General features: G+C 33.1%; 1 protein-coding gene and 1 long non-coding RNA gene across 2 annotated transcripts in view; one reads left to right on the forward strand and one right to left on the reverse strand.

The window, feature by feature from the left end:
* The window catches only part of LOC120234656, a 79,080-nt gene extending 60,712 nt beyond the window's left edge, over nucleotides 1-18,368 (forward strand). Inside the window, exons 2-3 of the long non-coding RNA XR_005529154.1 lie at nucleotides 15,879-15,929; nucleotides 18,153-18,368. This is a non-coding gene — a long non-coding RNA (uncharacterized LOC120234656). The remainder of the gene's footprint in view (nucleotides 1-15,878; nucleotides 15,930-18,152) is intronic.
* Nucleotides 1-20,972, reverse strand: part of EEA1 (early endosome antigen 1) — a 120,164-nt gene that overhangs the window by 66,104 nt on the left and 33,088 nt on the right. Inside the window, exons 3-10 of the mRNA XM_039236606.1 lie at nucleotides 13,691-13,815; nucleotides 13,044-13,098; nucleotides 12,881-12,946; nucleotides 10,445-10,484; nucleotides 8,946-9,059; nucleotides 8,189-8,310; nucleotides 6,898-7,053; nucleotides 199-315 (exon numbers count right to left, since the gene is read on the reverse strand). Of these exons, the coding sequence (XP_039092537.1) occupies nucleotides 199-315; nucleotides 6,898-7,053; nucleotides 8,189-8,310; nucleotides 8,946-9,059; nucleotides 10,445-10,484; nucleotides 12,881-12,946; nucleotides 13,044-13,098; nucleotides 13,691-13,815 (795 nt within the window). The remainder of the gene's footprint in view (nucleotides 1-198; nucleotides 316-6,897; nucleotides 7,054-8,188; nucleotides 8,311-8,945; nucleotides 9,060-10,444; nucleotides 10,485-12,880; nucleotides 12,947-13,043; nucleotides 13,099-13,690; nucleotides 13,816-20,972) is intronic.

The following is a 20,972-nucleotide window of genomic DNA, read 5'->3' on the forward strand; positions in this document are numbered from 1 at the left end:
ATTTTAGTTCTGGAAGACAGAAAGGGCTTTAAAGATTGGTTCCATAACAATGTGAATGTCCTTTACACTTAACAAAAAACAAAACAAAACAGACTAAGTCACACTGTGCTCATGCCAATATACAAATAACATACACAAGATTAAAATTTAAGATATTTAAAACCAATTTACCACTATATGTAGTTTTTAAATTCTCACCTGATTCTTTTGTGTTAATTCATTAAGTGAACTTTTAAGTTTTTGGAGTTCCTGCACATATACAGCAACTTCCTGAGGGCCTTTGGCAAGTTCACTCCTTAGTTGGCTTATTGTGGCCTTAAAAAAAAAAGAACAAAAGGAAGAAAAAAATTAGAGGACACTAAAATGGAAAAGAGAATGGAAGCATCCAAAGGTTTTAAAGTTACACAAATTTTTGTCACTGTTGTTGTTAAACTGATATAATACTTAGAAGTTTCAATTTAGTTCTTTTTCTTACCACCCCTACTGCCACCCCACATCATTTTCCACTGAAAATTAATTTTTAAAATTTATCCAAAATGTACAACTTTACTTATTTAATAATGCATGAAATGAGTAGCTCGCATCCTACTTTATGTGTCTGAGTCAGCATCAAACTGTAAATCTGAATTTACTGGCTTTGAAACTCTATACTTTAATCCTTCTGAATTTAAGGAAGATATGCAAGTTACTGCCTACTCCTCATTTCTATAGGATAGCCTTTCTTTTTACTTTGAAAACATGTTAAATAAATACAAACATACAATACAGAATCACCTTGGAAAGGTAGTGAATCATGTTTTTGATTGCAATGGAAAGTATCTGTCCAAAGAAGTTATATAGAATTTAAAAGATATAATTTCATTAAGCTGGTCACTCCATGACCAGGTATAAAAGCTGGACATGAATTTGCTTTAATGCATTTTAACGACATTAAGACAAAGGTTTGGTCATTTAAAAATAAGAGAAAATTAAGCAAAGTCTCAGAAATAAAAACTTCCTATACATAAAAGCTTCAATGACCAGAGAGACTAAGTACTGCTATTTAAGTATGGTTTCCTGCAAGTGACATTAACAAAAGAACTTTCTATTTCTAATATTTAGCTTATTGACTTCACTTGTTACATTCCTAAGGCTACATTTTCATTGTCTATAGTATTATTAGTATATAAATTTTATTGTGAAAGACGTTTTTAAAATTTTTCTTAATAAACACATCAGTAGTTATCTACATCAAATATTGCAAATACATCTTCAAGGGAGAAACCTTAGAAGGCTACTGATTTATTTTGACAATAACGCCAAGAGATCTGCTACTCTTCTCCTGGAAACCCTTCCAGTATGTGTGGCACTTTTTTCTTTTTTAAAGGATTCTCTTTGGTGGTGTATCTTCATCCAATACAGTGCATTGGTTTTACGTTTGGGAAAACCATCTAGTAAAGAACGTAAGTGATTGAACTGAATAATCAAACACTTGGGGGGCTTATATTATTTTAATAACTGTAAGTTGATAAAACTAGTTTTTGGAGTGTTTTCCAAACTGGTTTAAAGTCAACTAAAAGAGGTTTCAAAAATGTTTTTACAAATAGCAGCATGTCTAATGCATCTTCCTGGCCTAATCTTTTAAGGAAAACAATGTAAATAAGCCATTTCTGATATACTGCAAGGCAATCTGTCACATTGCTTTACAGTTACAGCTTATACACAGGGTGTTTCAACATGTAACAACCAATATATAGATATAATATATGCCATATATATCATATACTTCAAAGAAGGAAATGTTCAAATATTCATTGTTTTTAACTATATTAATGTTAAAGGCATATCCTAATAATTTCTTTCTTAAACTGATCATGTAACCTTTTCATTGATACTGGGAGTTTATTTAAACTGCTATTCTTAACAACTTTGAATCTCAGGATCATTTTATATTAGTAACATTATGAATGTTCAGAGAAATATTAGGAACAGTTTGGCTATTTTAAATTACCCTGGTTTAATCATGTAGCGTAAATGCCAACTTATCACAAAAGAAGATAAAATATCATATTTAAATCTCTACTTGTAAATATCTTATCACAGGATTTAGCATTAAAATGCTAAATATACACAAAATAAACAGAAATAATAGTGTATATTAAGATGCAAATTAGGAGTATGTTTTATTAAAATACCATGATTTCATAAGAAAGTTTATAAGATATAGTAAGCCAAGAATAACATCTGTCTTGCAAAATGTAAAGCAAATATATTCAACAATATCTCATTATATTCTGTAGTTTTGAAATATGTTCTTATAAATGGTTTTATATTTTAATACCTAAAGAACTAAACATTAGGTATTTTATCTTTTGTACACTAAATATGTATTTTTTAACTATAATTTTTTTGAAAGCAACCATTTGAAATTTTTTAGTTTACTCAAGAGTGGAAAAAAGAAAGAGCTTTTGTGGGAAGAGTTTACACCTAAAGGTACACTTTAGTCATGGAGAGGGGAAGAAGGGGAGTGAACTACATTCATTTTCTCTGTTGTACATCATGAATCATTTCAATCTTTTACAATGATCATGTATTATGTTTGTACTGGGGGAAAATAAAAATTGAAAAGTCAAAGTCTGCCAGAAAGTACATTCCCTGTTCAAATATGACTATGGGTAAAATCCAAAACAAGATGGCTCTCCACTCCAGCAGAAAGACATTCCTCACTATTTAACAGGCCAAACTCATCTGCACCTTGAGACTTTAACAGTTGCACTCCCTCTCCCTGAGAATGCTTACTCCCAATTCTTCACCCTGATTCTTCCTTACTTCTCACACATTCCTCCTTGAGAAGACCTTCCCTGATCACTCTATCTAAACCTGTCCTACACTGTCAGCTCCACTACTGCCCAGACATACCCTACTTTACTTTTCTTTATAGCACTTAGTATCAATGGACTTTCTATCATGATTTGATTTATTTATATTTTGTCTGGCTTCCACAAAAGACTGCAAGCTTTATGAGAGCAGGCACTCTGTCTTATTCACTGTTGTATTCCCCACACCTAAAATAGCTGCTGACCCTATGCATTCAGAAACTATTCTCTAAAGGAATGAGTGATTTGTCTCCAAGGAGTTACTAGATATTTGTTCCCAGCATATGAGACCCAATAAAACAGCCTCCATGTTGAAGCCATGTTACAAATTCAATGCTGGATTTTTACTAAAAAGTTTTAAATTAAAAACTAATTAGAGATATTTTGAGCAAATATCCTGCTAGTGCTTTAGAATTATAATTATTGTCCTAATATTCTACTACTATTAGTTAATAATCATTTAAAGATGGTTGAAAATTTACATGATTAACAAAAATGAGCATATCTTTGAAGTTCTGAGATTGCCTTAAAACACAAAATTGCCATCTGACAATAGAAGGTGCTGTATTAAAGGTATTACTAATATTAAAAAGCCTTCCAAAAACACATTACCTCAAGTTTAAGCATCTCCATTAGAAAGCAGAAAAAAAAAATAATAAAATGATGGATGAATCGTGGAAGATGAGACTAACAAAAATACACACTGAACACATAATAAAAATGTCCAAACATACAGCTAATTCTGATCTCTTAGTACACTTTTAAAAGATATTTAAGTATTCTCTTTAATAACTATGCATGACTATAATCATTTTTATTCCATATCTTTATAAATATTAGCTTTTAAAAGGAGTTTAAAATGAGTTTATTTGGAATACAAATAAAATTCTTAAAAAACCTACATTCAAGACCACACCAAATGTAAGCTGATTATAGCTTTGATATTTTTAATAATGTAAATTTTTAAAATAATACTTATTTTAACCCTTAAATCCTCAATTTCTGATCTATTACATAACTATGTATAAATTACTTTTAAGTGCTTTAGAATGAATTATTTTTCTATGTCTTCTAAAATATCTAAACCTATCGCTTCTCAGCCTTTTGGTTAAGATCGAGTATAAATATCTAAACCAAAAACAAACAACACAAACCCTGTCAATGAATTCATAGGTATATATGAATGAAAGTAATGGAAGATAAGGACATACTGAACAATGTGTATTACACATCATATGTCTTTAGCCTCAATTAGAAATCCCAAATCATTACATTTTTAGCTCCTTTAATTCCTGTTTGTGTATTTTGTTTCAGATACCAATATTTAGGTTCAGTAAAGTAGAAATATATAAATAAATTTTTTCATTAGGTGCTATAATTCACAAACAAATTTAAGAACAGGACTTAATTTTAATAAATTAATAAAATACATGCCATATATTTAAAAAGCACAAGCTAAAAACAAATGGTGTTATAAATACATGAGATGGAATATCTAGACATTAATTGTTTTAATATAAAAATGGTGTGAAACAACTCAAAAGTATTTTAACTTGTACTCAATATAAGTATTACAACATATAACATGGCAAAATATAAAAGTAATAACATTAAGTATTAGGTCAAAATTAATAGCACAAATATACTTATAAGGCAATTATCAGACCACCCAAAATGAAAGTGAACATGGTACAGAAAGACTTTAGGCTTTGGAGGAGACTTGGGATCCAATACTAGCTTCCTTATATGAGGTACATGAACTTAAACAAGTTATTTAACTTCACTGAGCTTCAGATTCCTTAAATATAAAACAAACTTAATACTTAATTTACAGAGTTAAAAGAAACAAATGAGACCATATATTTAAAGTACCTGGCATGTTATCCAAAACTTAGTGTTGCTCAAAAAGTAAGAGTTTGTTTCCAATAATCATATTACTCTGACTCTTATGCTACCACTTCCTAAACTTGTTCAACATAATCTGAAGTCTCAATCATTACATACCAATTAGTTAAGTATTACTATTGGAAAGTAATTATTACCCTTGTTTTACAAAAATTCTGGTGAAACGTTAAGTCCCTATTCAGCAAGAATAAATCTCTTTATTTTAAAATTGACTTTAAAACACTTAAAAAGTTAAAACTTTATGAAAATGTAAAAGTTAAGATGTGAAGAATGAATTTCTACGCCATTTTTCTTCTTTTCCAGAAACATCTTTTTGAGAGAAAAAAAAAATCACTGTTTCCCACAATTACTCTTATTGATAGGAAGACCGTGCAGGAAGTCACTGAATCCTTTTCCCCCCAAATCTTCTAACTCCAGTTATACTTTTTCATCTTAAATGACTTCTTCTCATAATATATAATTCAATCTACATGAATAAAAATGCAAATTTACAAAAATCCTTCATATTAAAGTAATTCTTAAATATTACTCAGAAATATTTCCCCACATATATTCTTCCCAAAATGCAAGTAAATATATAAATTTCTTCTTCCTGTTCAAATTCTATTTGTATAACAAGTATATGTATAACTCTACAATTCTCAGTAGGAAACGTCCAGAAAGGATTACACTTTAAAAGTAATTCTTACTGAAACACAGAAATAAATGACTCGATTCACTCAGATTCAAGTATTTCTACCTTCACATTATCTCAATGGGATTTTTCCTCACACGACTTCTTTAAATCAGCATCTCCTTGATTACACATTAGAAGCTTTTAAATGCCTTCAATAAATTCATGAACTCCCTGAAATTGTTTGAAAAACTGTGGGGTCATGTATCATTGGGCTACAAAGATTCCTTTTGGGAAATCTGCACCTGAAGTTCATAAACTTTAAAGTCTAAAGTGTTAAGTGAGCATCATAAAGCTTCACATGCCTATGCATGTTGTACCTACAAAGCTTCACTGAAAAGATACGGGAGGAAGTAAAATAAAGGGTGACATGGTTATCTATAATATTCATACTCCATAGCTCATTATGTTACTAATTATGAATAGAGTGGCTTTTAGATCACCAGCTTAAAAACTCTAAGGAAGAAATGCAAACTGAAGTGTTACTATAACAACCTTTTTTAAACTGAAAATATGAAAAGCAGAGGTCCATGTCCCATAAGGGAGCTTAAGAACTACAAATACCTATTAATGTTTGTTAACTGTTAACAAAATATCCTCTATAATACAGTAAAAAAGACAAAGGCTATATTTTTAAGCAAATATATTTATTAAAAATCCTAGAGCTTGTTATATACTAACATAACTATATCAAGGATGTACGGGCCAAAGTCAAGTCATGTGACAAATGGCAGAAGGAACTGAAAATGTTTGTCCTGAAAAAGAAAGAACTCAGAGTAAATATGAACAGTCTTTGAATAGCTCATGTGGAAAAAAGGAACAATTTATTCTGTGTAATTCCTAAGAAGAACTGGAACGAGTGCATGAAAATTCTAGGAAAACAAATGTCAATTCAATGGAACAGCTGACTTATAAAGAAACAAGCACCTCCTGCACCACCTAGCAAGGGTTGGGGATCACTTACCAGAGAGTCCCGGATGAAGGTGAGTCTAGTTGATTTGTAACATTTCTTTCAACAACATAATTCAATAACTGATAAGTGAAAAACAAGCCTACTAGAAAATGTTTTCCTAAATACTTTTTCTAAACAACATTGATAATACAATTGTAAAAAAAATAACGTCATACTTCCTTTACCCCTACATCAAACTGAGATAAACTCAATTACCACTTATTGACTAGCCTGGATCAAATTTAACTTTAAATATCAGCTCTCCACAATATATATCATTTATTAAACAAAACAATACTCTGTTATACATTCTTCTCTAAATGTCTAGCTTTATAAAGCAAAGGTAAATATTGTCTCTCAGACTGTACTGACCCTATACAAATATCACTCAGAGCAAATGAAAGTCAAATACTGTTTTGATAGATCACTTGGAAAAATTTCAAATGTGGCTTCACTCAATGGTATACACTAAACAAATTAATTACAATCACATTTAAGCACACTGAACTTACCTCTGAGTAAGCATATTCTGCTTGTAACTTTTTGCACTCATCTTTGAGTTTTTCAGATTCTTTTTCACGCTCCAATGTCATGTTGTCCATTAGTGTTTGAACTTGGACCAATTCTTTCTTTAGCACAGCAACATCTTCTATACCAGGTCTCTGAAGCTGTGAAGTATTTTCATTAAAAATTATAGCAAAAACCTAAATAACACCACTTTTATATGGTTTTACTACAAAGAAATCAAAGTGAAAATACTCTTTAATATCAATTGTTGGATTGCAAACATTGACCACTGATATCTTTTCTCCAATAAGCCTCTCCTCTTCCCAATCTCTGTCATATTTAAGAGTATCACTACAATGTGAAAAAGAGCAAATTCACAATTATCCTTAATGCTTTGTTTGCGTTCTTTCCTTTCCTTCACAAACTACACTCAATGGTTATAACAATCACTTAAATGCCACATTTTGAAGCATAAATGCTTCTATCCTAGGAAACTGGTAATAAAAATAAGGGAGCAGATGTAAGCAAAATTAGGGTTTGTTGCAAGTTGGATATGGTTGATTTTATTCATATACTTATTGAGTGCTAAATAAAAGCAGAGGGGCACCTGGGTGGCTCAGTCAGTTGAGTGTCCAACTTTTGGTTTCAGTTCAGATCATGATCTCATGGTTCATGGGATCGAGCCCTGTGCTGGGCTCCTTGCTGAAAGCACAGAGCCTGTCTGGGATTCTCTCTCTCCCTCTCTCTCTCTGCCCCTCCCCTATTCATGTTTGCTCTCTCTCGCTCTCAAAATAAATAAACATAAATAAATAAGTAAATAAATAAATAAATAAAGGAGCCGAAGGGCCAATCCAAAGATGTTACACCTTAGGAGAGCACTGAAGATGTATAGTACCAATGACAGAAACAGGTGGGGAGGAAATATGATGACTTGATGTTACACTTGTTGAATTTGAAATGAAGCTAGAAATGCAATCAGAAGTATCCTAAAAGTAGGTGGATTTGTAAAACTAAAGGTCAGGGAAAGGTCAGGAACAGAGATGCAAAGAAGGAAACTAGTAAAAAGACAGATGATATTAAGATAGAAAAAATAAAAATGTTAAAGTAATAAATTTTGTGTCATAGCTTCCATTTTTATTAAAAAAATCATATGATATATGTGCAGAGGAGAGAACTACAGGGATTATTTCCTTTATTTTACTCAAACAATACTTTAAAAATTTTTTCATAGTATACATTTCATTTTCCATTTTGAAAATTATAAAAGTACATTCTAATAAATGGTTTCTAAATTACCAGTTCAGTCTTCAGATCTTGAATTATAGTTGTTTCTTTGTTTAATTCTTCTGTCAGATATGTCACTTTTTGTTCAGCAGCTTCTCGAAGACTTCTTTCTTCATCATATTTTGACTTTATATCTAATTAAAGATAGTTATATAAATACTAGTTTCATGACATTAACTCTAGGAAACGGCAGTTTTATGAATTCTTATATATTACAACACATATCTACATATCATTAATTCAAATTCGTATTCCTTAGATAACCATAAATATATACAATAAACTTTTAGTTCCGGTTACATTAAATGATGAACTTAAAATAATCAAATGTCTTTGTCTAAATAAATTCCATACAGCACTGTCACTAATTAGCATTTTAATGTATACTTAATCATGTATAATACTTTAACCTAAAAGCATATAATTAAAAAACAAGTAATTGATAGCATAACCAAATGTTAAATCTATACTATATTATTTAATTTCTTCAAAATGTTACCTGTTAATCTTTAAGCATATCCCAAAGGAAATTCACCTTCACTAAAGTACAAGAAAAATTCTACAGAGAAAATCAATCCTCTGAAAGGAGGAGGTGAGAGGACAAACAAAATAAGTTATAAAGCAACTCTATTATTAAATTCCAGGAATCACTACCAGAGTCTGTAACAAATGTTTTATCACACTAAAATACAATGCCTTATTTCTAGAATACAATGGCAAAAAGGTAATGAGACTGACTTATTACCTAAAAAGATCTGATTCAATTTACCTGCAATCTCAGTGGCAAGTTGGGCTGCTTTCTGTTCAAATAAGTCTTTCATTTGCTTAATATTAAAATTTTCTGTTTGGGCTTCTTCTAATTGCTGTTCCAAAGACTGCAGTTCTATAAAAATGTATCATAGCTATTTAAATACATAATTAATGCTAATTACATTTCCTAAATTGTTATTACTTATATCCTAATCATTGTTATATAGATAATCAACATGAAAAGCAAAAACAAAAAAGGGAATCAGTGTAAGTCTATCATCCAGTTATAAATAGAGAAATCTTCACATTTCAAGAATTAAGCATATCTGATTCATTTAAGGCACAAGTCATAATTTATAAACATAAAAAAAAATTCAAGGAATATTTAGCATCATGCCCAAATAATCTGTAAATATTTGTCCCGAGATTATTTTGGTTTTCTATTTCAGTTATTTTCCCATAACCATCAACTGACCAAACAGGAATATATTCTGGCTCTCTAAATAAAATTTATTGTATTGAGAAATAAAATTAGAAATGGGTTAAGAACAGGGCACCGGGTGGCTCAGTTGGCTAAGCATCTAACTCAGGTCATGATCTCACGGTTTGTGAGTTCGAGCCCTGAGTAGGCTCTGTGTTGACAGTTTGGAGCCTGGAAACTGCTTCGGATTCTGTATCTCCCTCTCTCTCTGACCCTCCCCTGCTCATGCTGTGTCTATCTCTCTCTCTCAAAAATAAATAAAATATTTTTTAAAAATAAAAAATTAAAAATTAAAAAATGGTTTAAGAACAATCCAAGTCTTAAATAATCAATTAAAATATGCAGTCAACTCCTAATACTCCATTCCCATAAACAGCTTTCAAAAAAAAGAGGAAGAGATTTCAGAGGGAAAGTAAATACAACAGTTAACCTCAAAATATAAATTTGATTATTCATTGAGCATTCCTCCAAAATCAATTACAAAAATGGAAGTTTCATCATTTTATTTCAAGAGAAAAAGAGTACAACACTCTTCAAAACAGATTTAACTTTTCACTAACCTGTACTAATGTAACACTCCAGAAGTTTATTTATAACTTCAGAATATAATGAGCAAAGAAAACACAAAGATTTTTGTCAACTGATTAAATTATGAGGTTCACATATAATATTCTAAACCTAAAATATGACTATTATCTTCACTGTTTTAGGGCCAGAAATTACAATCACAATACAAATTCATGTAGGCATCAGAGAAAAAAAAAGTAAACAGTGAAAAGAATGTAGGGGCGCCTGGGTGGCTCCAACGGTTAAGCTTCTAGCTCTTGATATGAGCTCAGGTCATGATCTCACAGGTTCGTGAGTTCGAGCCACGGGATCTGCTCTGCACTGCTGCGTGGACCATGCAGAGCCTGCTTGGGATTCTCTGTCTCCCTCTCTCTCTGCCCCTCCCCTACTGGTGCTCACTCTCTCAAAAATAAACACTTAAAAAAGAAGAAAAAGAAAAATGAGGAAATATCTACTTTAAGTAAAGTTACCTGCTGATGAATCAGCCACCAATCCATCAGGTTTAGACTCCTCAATGGAAATAAGACATAAACAAACACATTAAAAGGAAGAGACAGTACTATTGTAATTGCCAAAGTGAAAAAAATCTCTACAAGCCACATTCCATCAGGTAAGTTGCAAGATTCTGAATAAATTTTGGCCTGTTCATAATCTTCCAGATTTCTAAAGTACCATTAGGCAGACTGGCACAATGATCTAGCTGAAGTCACTGGTTCTAAGAATTTTTTTAATGTTAATATATATTAAAGTACTCTGAGTCTTGCTATAGATATCATCTTAAATTCTATAAATTCAGTAAAGATTTTAAAATAATATAAATTATTATAATTATACATATAGATTCTAAACCAATACTTAAGTCAGCAGATAAGACTCAATACTATAATTTGTAAAAATCTGCATAAGTGAAAATATGCCATGAACTATCACTACGATAAATTCTGGCATTAAAAGCACAAATTTTTGATTCATGGTTATAAATCATCTTTTAAAAAAGCAGAAATAAAGAATACATTCCATAAGGTTTAATTTATTATGTGCATTAGGAATAAAATACTACACTGCCTCATCATTATTTCCACATTCTGAAGAATTATACATATCTTCAAGAGCTTAATAAGGCAACTCATAGTGTATCTGACTCATTAGATTTAGACATACTGGTTGCTAATATTCATCAATATTTTAAATACATTTTCTCCAAAGGTAAATTTGCTACCAAGGCAATTTCACCTTGCACTGTGGAGAATTTAATTTATTAAATGTGAAAGAGTCATCTCAAATGTAGTAAACAGGTTCCTCTGATTTCAAGTACGGAAATATAATACAGCACATGTTTGATTGTTTGTTAATGGCATCTATGTAAAACATGAGTAAATGATCTTTAAGTACTTTTTAGATTACTAAAAACCTCTTTCACACCTCAAATACAGAAGCTAGTAATAATAGTAGTAATAAGAGCAGTAATAAGACTAATAATATCTTGCTATCTACTTATTTGGGATCTTTTTTTCTAGTCTAAATGACAATTTTTAGAGAAAAAAACAAAAAGGCAAAAGACGGACTGAGAGTCACAATATGCGAAGAGAACGGGCAAAAGGATCACTAATTACTTCATAAAAATATTAGAGCTATTGTTGAAGGTTATCCACTTCATTCTTACAAATGAAAACTATTTTTAGTAAATTTCAATACTCTATAATCCTTCATGTAATTGTAGTATAAAACCAATATAATTTTAATATAAAAATCATAACTGGTTAAGACATTTATTTAGAAAACACATTATCTTATATATCAACAGAATCTCACCCAAAGTAACCACTTTTGTTACCAATGATTTTGGCTTTTTCTGTGTACTATTTTTATGTAAAGCTGTGTGTGTATGTACATACACATATACATAAATACCTTTATTCTGTTTTTTAAAACCTAACACTGTTTCAAAAATATAAAATTTTTAATACAACCATTCCCCCATATTTTCACACAATCTTCACTAATATAAACAGGGGTGCCTGGGTGGCTCAATCAGTTGAGCAACTGACTCTTGATTTCGGCTCAGGTCATGATCTCACAATTGGTGAGATCAAGCCCATGTCAGGCTCCATGCTGGCAGTGCAAGGCCTGCTTGGGATTCTCTCTCTCCCCCATCTCCTTCTACCTTTCTCTCTCTTTTTCTCTCTCCTCCTTCCTCCCTCCCTCAAAAATAAATAAACTTTAAATATGTTTTTTAAAAAAGAATATAAACAATAAACAGTTAATAATAATTCTTTCCCAGGGTTCCCGGGTGGCTCAGTCGGTTAAGCATCCCACTTCGGCTCAGGTTATGATCACACAGTTCATGGGTTTGAGCCCCATGTCGGGCTCTGTGCTGATGGCTAGCTCAGAGCCTGGAGCCTGCTTCAGATTCTGTATTTCCCTCTCTCTCTGACCCTCCCCTGCTCACGCTGTCTCTCTCTCTCTCTCTCTCTCTCTCTCAGAAATAAATAAAAAAACATTTAAAAATTAAAAAAAAATTAGTTCTTTCCCTACTAATAGACAATTTAGTGATCTCCAATTTGTCACAACACAAATGCTCTGAAGAATTTCACTATTGTCTGATCCTATTATTTTTTTAACCATTTAGGTATAGTTTCAGAAATTAGAATAATGCAGCCTGGTATTAAAAAAAACAAAAACCACAGGTAACTGATTCTTAATGGAGGACCTTTAAGAAATCACATCTTAGCTTCCAATATATTTGCATTCATTGGAATTACAAAGGACATATACTATAGGCTATTAAATACAGATAAATTCATTAGGAAATTATTTATATCAAGCCACTTGCTTACAAAATGCTTATTTTCAACAATGAAAATAAACATCTAATGAACACATTTCAAGTATTTAAAAGCATTTACTTGTTGCTGAAGCCCTTGAAATTTTTCTAATTCTTTCTTCAATTCTTCTGAGTACCATTTTTCTTCCTAAGGGGGGAAAAAAAGGATTTTTAATTAGTGAATTTCAAAAGATTTATCATCTGAAACACTGAAAATACACAAATGTAATCATTTCTATTCTTACCTTAAGTGAAGCCTGAAGGTCTTGGACCTCTTGTCTAAGTAGTGTTAAATCATCTCTGAACATATATTGGGGGGAAAAAAGGAATTAATAGTTAATGTTCTCTAACAACCTGGTCTCTTAATTAATCATGGCTAGTGACTACACATTAATTTCTAGTTTTCTCAATTCTTAAAAGAAAAAAACTATTTACAATTTTATGTATAGTGGTATATATATATAAAACCCTTAGAAAAATAATTTTATTCTGAAAGCTCATCATTCATAAATGGAAAAACACTCTATCACAGAAATGATATAATCATCAAGTACCTGAGGCAGAAACAAAATATCTCTCATTAATTTACCAACAATAAGTATCAATAGCTTCCTGTTGCACTTAGCATAGAGTCTAAACTCATTAGTAAGGACTATCCAATCTAAACACTCTATCCCTGCCTTAACACTCTCCGGCTCATTCACTCAGCTCAAACAGCACTGGCTTCTTTCTGTTCCTTGAGTCCTGTCAAACTTCTCACATTCCATTCTCCTCACCTCACAGTCACTCTGACAAAGAATGGTGAACACACTACTCGAGGCCCTAACACAGGAAAGAGGTAGTATCACATGCATTCATAACAGCATAATACTTCAAAGCAACTGTACTGTACCGCTTCAGGGCAAGGGCCTCTCCTCCATGACTTGAATCATTACCAGCATCATGAACTACCTCATAGTGTTTGAAAAGTTCATCAGCAGATCCAAGGGATTTCATACACTGAGGACATATGAAACCCTATAGAAAGAGGGAAGAAAGGGTTACAAAGTTGTGTTCAATACTGTAAAATAGCAATTTGTATGTTATGAAATACAGTCAAATCATACACCAATGGTGCCCTTAGTAAATTGTAACTTACGATGTTAGGCCCAAACCTGGGTATTGTGCAAAGGTACATCACTGTCCATTCTGACTGAAGTTTACAAAATATAAAGAAAACCCTTACAACTATCTTTTAGGTGAGTACATTGATGGCCAGAGTACAGAATTCTAATTTGAGAAGTGAGTTCTAACCTAGAAGACGAGTTGGGAAGGTCTGCCATCATATCTCCCACCCCTCACTCTAGATATCCTCTTAGTAAAATAACAGCTGCTCCAATCTACCTCCTAGGAATAAGAACCAAAAAATTAAGAACATAAAGCATTCTGGAAAAGGTAATGTACTAAATAACTCATAATTACCACAGAGTATCTACAATGGTTGAGAAGTATTCTAGTCAGTAAATTCTTTGCTGACCTAAGATGAACACTGAAAAAGCCTAAAATTAATAGTCCCATAAAATATCAAACACTTACAAATATTCTCAGGATTATACGGTGGCATACAAGGTCCTACATGAATATTTCCTCCATGACCAGTTCACTCTGATGCCTGGACACCTCCCACTCTCCACAACTATACTGATACGTTCAACTATTCTGACTTACCTACATTCCCCAAACCCACCATGGTACCCTATATTTCTGGGCCTTTGCATATACTGATTTTCGCTCCATTACTACCCTTAGTACCTTGTCAAATTTCCACATTCACTATAATACACAATACACTGGAGCTTTTGATTCATATTTCCCTAATGGCTAGTGTAGGATTTTTGAACATACTCTATAATTTCTACATTATAAATTTATTTAATAAAATATGAATAAAATAAAATGGCTGACTCAGTTGTTAGAGCATAAGACTCCTGATCTCAGGGTCTTGAGCTCATACCTCACATTGAGCATGGAGCCTCCTTAAAAAATAGATGAAAATAAAAAACAAAAACACTAATGAACCTGGCAGGGCAGAATTTGGCAAAAAGACAGAAGAGCTTTAACAGCTTGCAGATTATAAAACCTTCAAGGAGTAGACTGAGCGAAGTAATAAGTACTCTGAACAAGTAAAAACTAAAAAGCAAACAAAAACTTCTCCTTCACCGGGTGCTACACAAATAGCATATGCTCACTTCCCAGTTATGGACATTATGTAGCAGAATCAAGGCTCACTGAGTACTGGGGCTACCGATATGTAGACAAGCATTACCAGACAATGGTATAACACAAGGATATATAAAGAACTACAGGAACACAGGAAAAGAGGAATCCAGCTCTGCCTGTTACAGGAGTTAATACTTTACAAAAAATACACAGACTTATATATATTTCGTATATGTGTATATATACTGGACACTAGAATTACGTACTGAAGAATGAGTAGGAGTTACTGTCAGAAATAAAAGAAAGGCATTCTAACAAAGGTGTGGAAAGAGGTTTGAAACAAAGACATGCTGCATTTAGAAAGCAGAGGTATGTTCTGATCACAGAAGCAGAGCTAAGGGCAGGGGTACAACAGGTGAGTGAATGCATTGATCGCCTATGAAACTCTTAAATGAGCAAAGGTAGTAGCACTAAGTACTCAGGATGTACCTTTTGTACGTCTGAATGATGCCATTAGGCTCCAGAGGTATTTGATACAAAGCACTGTCTTTTGAGTGAATGAATGTTCCCAGCCTAAGTGTTAACCTAGCTGATGTTATGCTCTTTCTTCATAACCATCTATTATCTACCATCATGTTTTATAACAGCTCCACTTTATACCTAATTTAGCATAACTTCTGCCCGGTAACTGTTGTACCACAATAGTTAACATGCCTTTAGTGCAACAACTATACTATTTAGCCGTCATTCCTCTTTTGCATGTCAGCTTCTACTAGTATCTAGAAGGCAAATAAACAGAATGTTCCCCAGAGAATCCACATACCAATTATGCCATTTAATCTTTACAATTTTGGCTTTTTGACTATTGTCTCTATTTCCAGATTTTGGCTCTAGATATCTAAGGATTCAAGAAAGCTAATGATCACATTAAGGTATGCCATACCTTCTCTAAAGTTTCTAAATATTACCAGGTTAATATTTAGAAAGAACTGATTCATCCCTAAAGAGAAATTTTAGAAATTCAGTAATATATATTTAATTATAGAAATAATCCACCTAAGTGAATTTTCCATATGATTCACGTAAGTGAATTTTCCATGCTTAAATAACACTTTAATTTTGGGACATTTCTAATAAAAATAAATCTTTCTAAAATACATATACTTTCTCAACTTTTTAAACAGATGATATTAAACTGTTGTTTGGTATCTTAGATGCAAAAATATTTATCACTGAATAGGTGACTTTTACTCTATTAATTCTGACCTCTTTAATTTCTGGACCCACATTTTATAGTTTTTTCCTATACTGCTTTGTCTTTCCACAATCATTTCTTAAAATTATTCACATGCTGGGGCACCTGGGTGGCTCAGTCGGTTAAGCATACAACTCTTGGTCTCGGTCATGATCAGGTCATGATCTCACAGTTTGTGAGTTTGAGCCCTGTGTTGGGCCGCTCACTGATGGTGCCAATTGGGCTGCTCACTGATGGTGCCAAGCCTGCTTGGAATCCTCTCTCTCCCTACCCCACTTGCAGGCTCTCTATCTCTCTCAGAATAAATAAATAAACTTAAGAAAAAAAACACAGGCAAAAATGTTTCAAAAATAGTTTTCACATGCTAGCCTGATCTAGATGGGAAGGATAAAGAAAAAAGCTTATTAAAACCACATCACTCATTTAAAATAAAAGTAACGTAAGCTCAGAGTGAATATCTGAGGGATGTCCCCTGAACACAGTGCGTGATCTTTAGTTCATGGACTTTGTAATACTAATTGTGGATATTAAGAGACTGCTTCTCTATTTATTTTTTCGCAACCACCTCCAAGGGGGCTGAGGTTAAATAGATCAATAGCGTCCACAAAAATGCTGTTACTAAACAGTAAAACACCAAAAACAGCCAGCTATGTTTATTTCCTTGAATTATTCCAAACTTCTCACCAACTTCTAAACACACACACACACACACACACACACACACTACTTAAGATTACTCTTAGATTTCAGCCATCTCTAATCCTTTCTCAGATACACTACATGGGAGACCTTAACCTTAACTTGATACTTATGGTACCCCTCTTATACCAAGTGCTCTTTCAGTTAAAAATAAAGTTCTTATTTAAGTGATAAGTAGGTGATATTGTCACTTTTGATTTTGGCTAACCCATAAAGAAGAAAAGTTGGCACAAAAGTTATGAAAGGAAGACAAGCGGTAAAATGATAAGGAGAGCTCCAAGAATCTTCTAGGTCTCTCTTTTGCCTTGGCACCAGTTAGTTAGTTTCACTGGCTGGTGTCTTCCTATATTGCACCCATCCTCCCCACTGCCCTAGAAAATATCTGGTTTAACTGTTCCCCCAGCAAAGCTTTCCTGGGGTTCTCCTCAAGTTGAATCACCACCGCATTCTTTTTACAAATAATATTTATCACAGAAATTTCCTGGGATAAAAATCCTATCTTTTTTTATATCCTTTACTTACCAAAATATGTGATGCATAAGAAGTACACTACAAATATGCTAAATAAGTGAATGTTTGGTGAAATCCTTTTCTTAAATATATAATTGCCAGACAGAAAAACAAATGTTTTTTTTTTTCCTTTTGTCTTTCTGGGTACAAGAAGTGTCATTCTTTTGTGAGATTTGCAAAAGAATCAGAAAAGAAGCTATGTCTCTGTTTATAGAATATTGCAGTGATTTTCAAAGGAAAGATTTATTTCAAGATCATCTAAGAACCTTTTTCTAGCCTGCAAATGGGCAATACTTCCTCTCACGGGCTTCCAACCTCAGCCTTACATATGTACCATCCCACACACTACAGAGAAGCATTTGGATGACCCACTGTTAATGATGAGTATGTGCCATTCCATCCCCTTCCTCAAGTTTAGGGAGTCAAAACAAAGACTGAAACAATGGTAGATCCAGGTTCTAATACTGGATACTTTCTCAAATAAAGATACCAACAATTAATATGCAAAGTCCTCTTTCTATATAAGAATATAAAGCATTTTAACCCAAGGCAATTTTAAATGTTCATTAATAAAACATTAAATAATAAAGACATAACTTACAAATGTTGAAATCAAATATCATTCACTTTCTATTTCAAATTTCACAGCAAAATCTATGCAAAAATATTAAACTTTTATATTTGTTTACAGATTCAGAAAAAGACAGCTGCAAACAGTAAGAGCAATGGACCCAACTTCCCAAGAGCCTGCTTTCCTTATTGAACCTGTTTTTAAGCATGCATAATTAAAACAATCCATATTCCCTTTGTAGCAGAAGAAGTTGAGCAACACCAAGGCAAGGAAAAACAAAGCTATTCTGAGCAACCCATAACCAAGCTACTAAAGCAAAATATACAGGACCCACAATAACACTGGAGTCATTAAGAAGCTCTTGTGCTCTTGTGTCATTTTCAACGTGCGCTTGCTGGTAATGCTCCGACAAATCACTAGCAGTTACACATCTTTTCATACATAACGGACAGATGAAACCCTGTGAAATAACAACTTTTAGGAGGATATACATAAAAAGTTATTTACAAAACAAAACATAGACAATGAAAATAGACAAATAGGAAAATAATTAGTATATCTTTTTAGTATATGTAAGGGAAATTTTCAAGTAGTAACTATATACAAAAAGTGAAAGCTCTATCCAAAGGAGGATGTCTAAAAGTAGCTCCCTCCCATCCTTATGCTGGAAACTCCCATTAGTTCAATTTTATTACCGTTACCACTTGCTTTAGTTGGAATATTATTACTTTTTGTTTATGATTGTTTGTCCTTACTTATCTAAGAGCCATTATTGGCAAGTTAGCTTTTATTTTAGATCAAAAAATGACTGGCAATTATAGCAAATAGCTTTATGTGACATCATATTCTCAACAGAAAAAAAGTCCTTACAATGAAAGCAATTTTTATTCTTTACCATAATCCACTAGCTTAAGACCCCATTTTGCCCATAGCCGTAATTCCCAGTAGGGGACTCTTCCTTCTAACTTTATGAACCAAATAAAATCATTTTAAATCAATCCCCAAATTCCCTGTTCCTAACGATATCTGTATTTTAAAATGTGGGCCATTACACTGATCTACGGTTTAATGTTTTGTCAGATAGGCAAGTGGAGGGATAAGAGAACAGAGGAACTGAAAGTGTCAGAGAGAAAGTGAATAAAATGGAGACAGTAATGAAGGACAACAGGTTATAAATACCATGAGTTTTTGTGTCAAAAATAATGTGGATTTGAGATTCAACCAATGCTGACTACATGACCTTAAGGAAGTTACTTTACTTAGCTAAATGTCAATTTCCTCATTTATAAAATGGGGTTAATGTTAGCACCTATTCCTCTCGAGTTATCATGAAATACATAAATGCTTAGTGTAGTCCTCAGGCATTGTTCAATAAAGACTCTGTCATTAGATGTATGGTTCGAGAGGAAAGGAAATGAAGCCAGGAAAGGTTGAAAGAGTAGAAGATAAGAATTAAAAACCTGAAATATTCAGCAAGGCTAAAGTAGTAGTAAGAATATGAGAAAGTTTTTGAGAAGACAGGTAGTTGTGGTAAGAATGGAAAGATACAGTTTTGACATCTCAGGTGAAACCATTCTGCTGTATAAGATGGAAGGTACTGCCATTAACTTGAGTAGCTAGAAAAGAATTAATAAAGATCACTGGCATCAAAAACATTAAGAACTGGGAGACTAGGATGTTCCTTGAGTTACTGATGTCACTAAGGATAATAACAAAGGAGAGGATGACTTTAAATAAGGTCCCAAACTAGGAGGCAAGGCAGAGTAGCAGTTAAGAGCTAGACTTCAAATCATGGATTCACACCACTAGTAGTAGATTATATGACCTTCAATTTACTCATCTGTGAAATGGGGTAACAATAACACCTACTTCATATGGGGGGGGGTCTCGTGAAAATTAAATAATACATGAAAAGTGCTTATCATAGAATCTGATACAAAAGAAACATTTGCTAAATGTTAGCAATCATTAATATCATTAACTCTTCTTGTTAACAACCTTTGAAGGAGATTAGCCAGGGGATGAAAGTGAGGAACATGAATTCTTTCTTTGTTGTTTTCTCTATTTACTGATGAAAGAGCTGTTTTCTAGGCAACCACAGTCCAAAGCGCTGGAACTACAGAATAGTAATTCCTTAAAAGAATGCATCATTTGCATCTTTTTCCCATGATAGCTTTGTTCTGCCTTTCACTTTACTAGTTTCTTCACTGTTAAGTTTCCACATACAATCATTCAATCATTCACTCAAAATGTATATACGGAGTGTGATTACAGTGTTCCAGCCATTATTCTACAGTGCTGAGAACAAAATGATAAAATAAGGCAAAGTCCCATCCTCAGGAAGCCTACAGTCTTCTTGAAAAACTTATGAAAGAAAATAATTACATTTTAGAGCGCAGTAATCAGAAAATCCTAGTACAACTACCTTCAAACTATATCAGGAACTCAGGACCTCCCCTGTTAGCACCCTGATCTGAGCCAGTCCCACACTGCACATGGATCACTGCAACAGCCTTCCAACAGCCTCTCTGCTCCATCCTTACTCCATTAACAGTTTATTTTCCATGCGGCAGTGAGAATGCATCCTATAAAAATGCAAATAAATGCTGTCACTTCCCTTGTCAGAACTCTCCAACGGCTCCCATCTCAGCAGTAAAAAACCAAAGTGTGTACAAAGGCCTATATGGCAGGCCAATAAGGCCCTGCATATGGGGGACCTGATTAGCTCCCAGCCCTAGTGTCTCCTCACTCTCTGTGCTGGAGCCACACCAGTTTCCCTGCTGCTTTTTCAACAAGCCAAGTGTGCTCCTGCCTCGGAGACTTTCTACTTGTTCCATGTGAACGAAACATGGTTGTTCCAGAAACCCACATGACTCATGTCCTCACTTCTTTCAGTTCTTCCTCAGCTATGTCCTTCTCAGACAAGTCTTCCCTGACAAT

This window comes from Hyaena hyaena, unplaced genomic scaffold (genome assembly GCF_003009895.1).
Source record: "Hyaena hyaena isolate Hyena2069 unplaced genomic scaffold, ASM300989v1 scaffold_113, whole genome shotgun sequence".
NCBI lineage: Eukaryota > Metazoa > Chordata > Mammalia > Carnivora > Hyaenidae > Hyaena > Hyaena hyaena.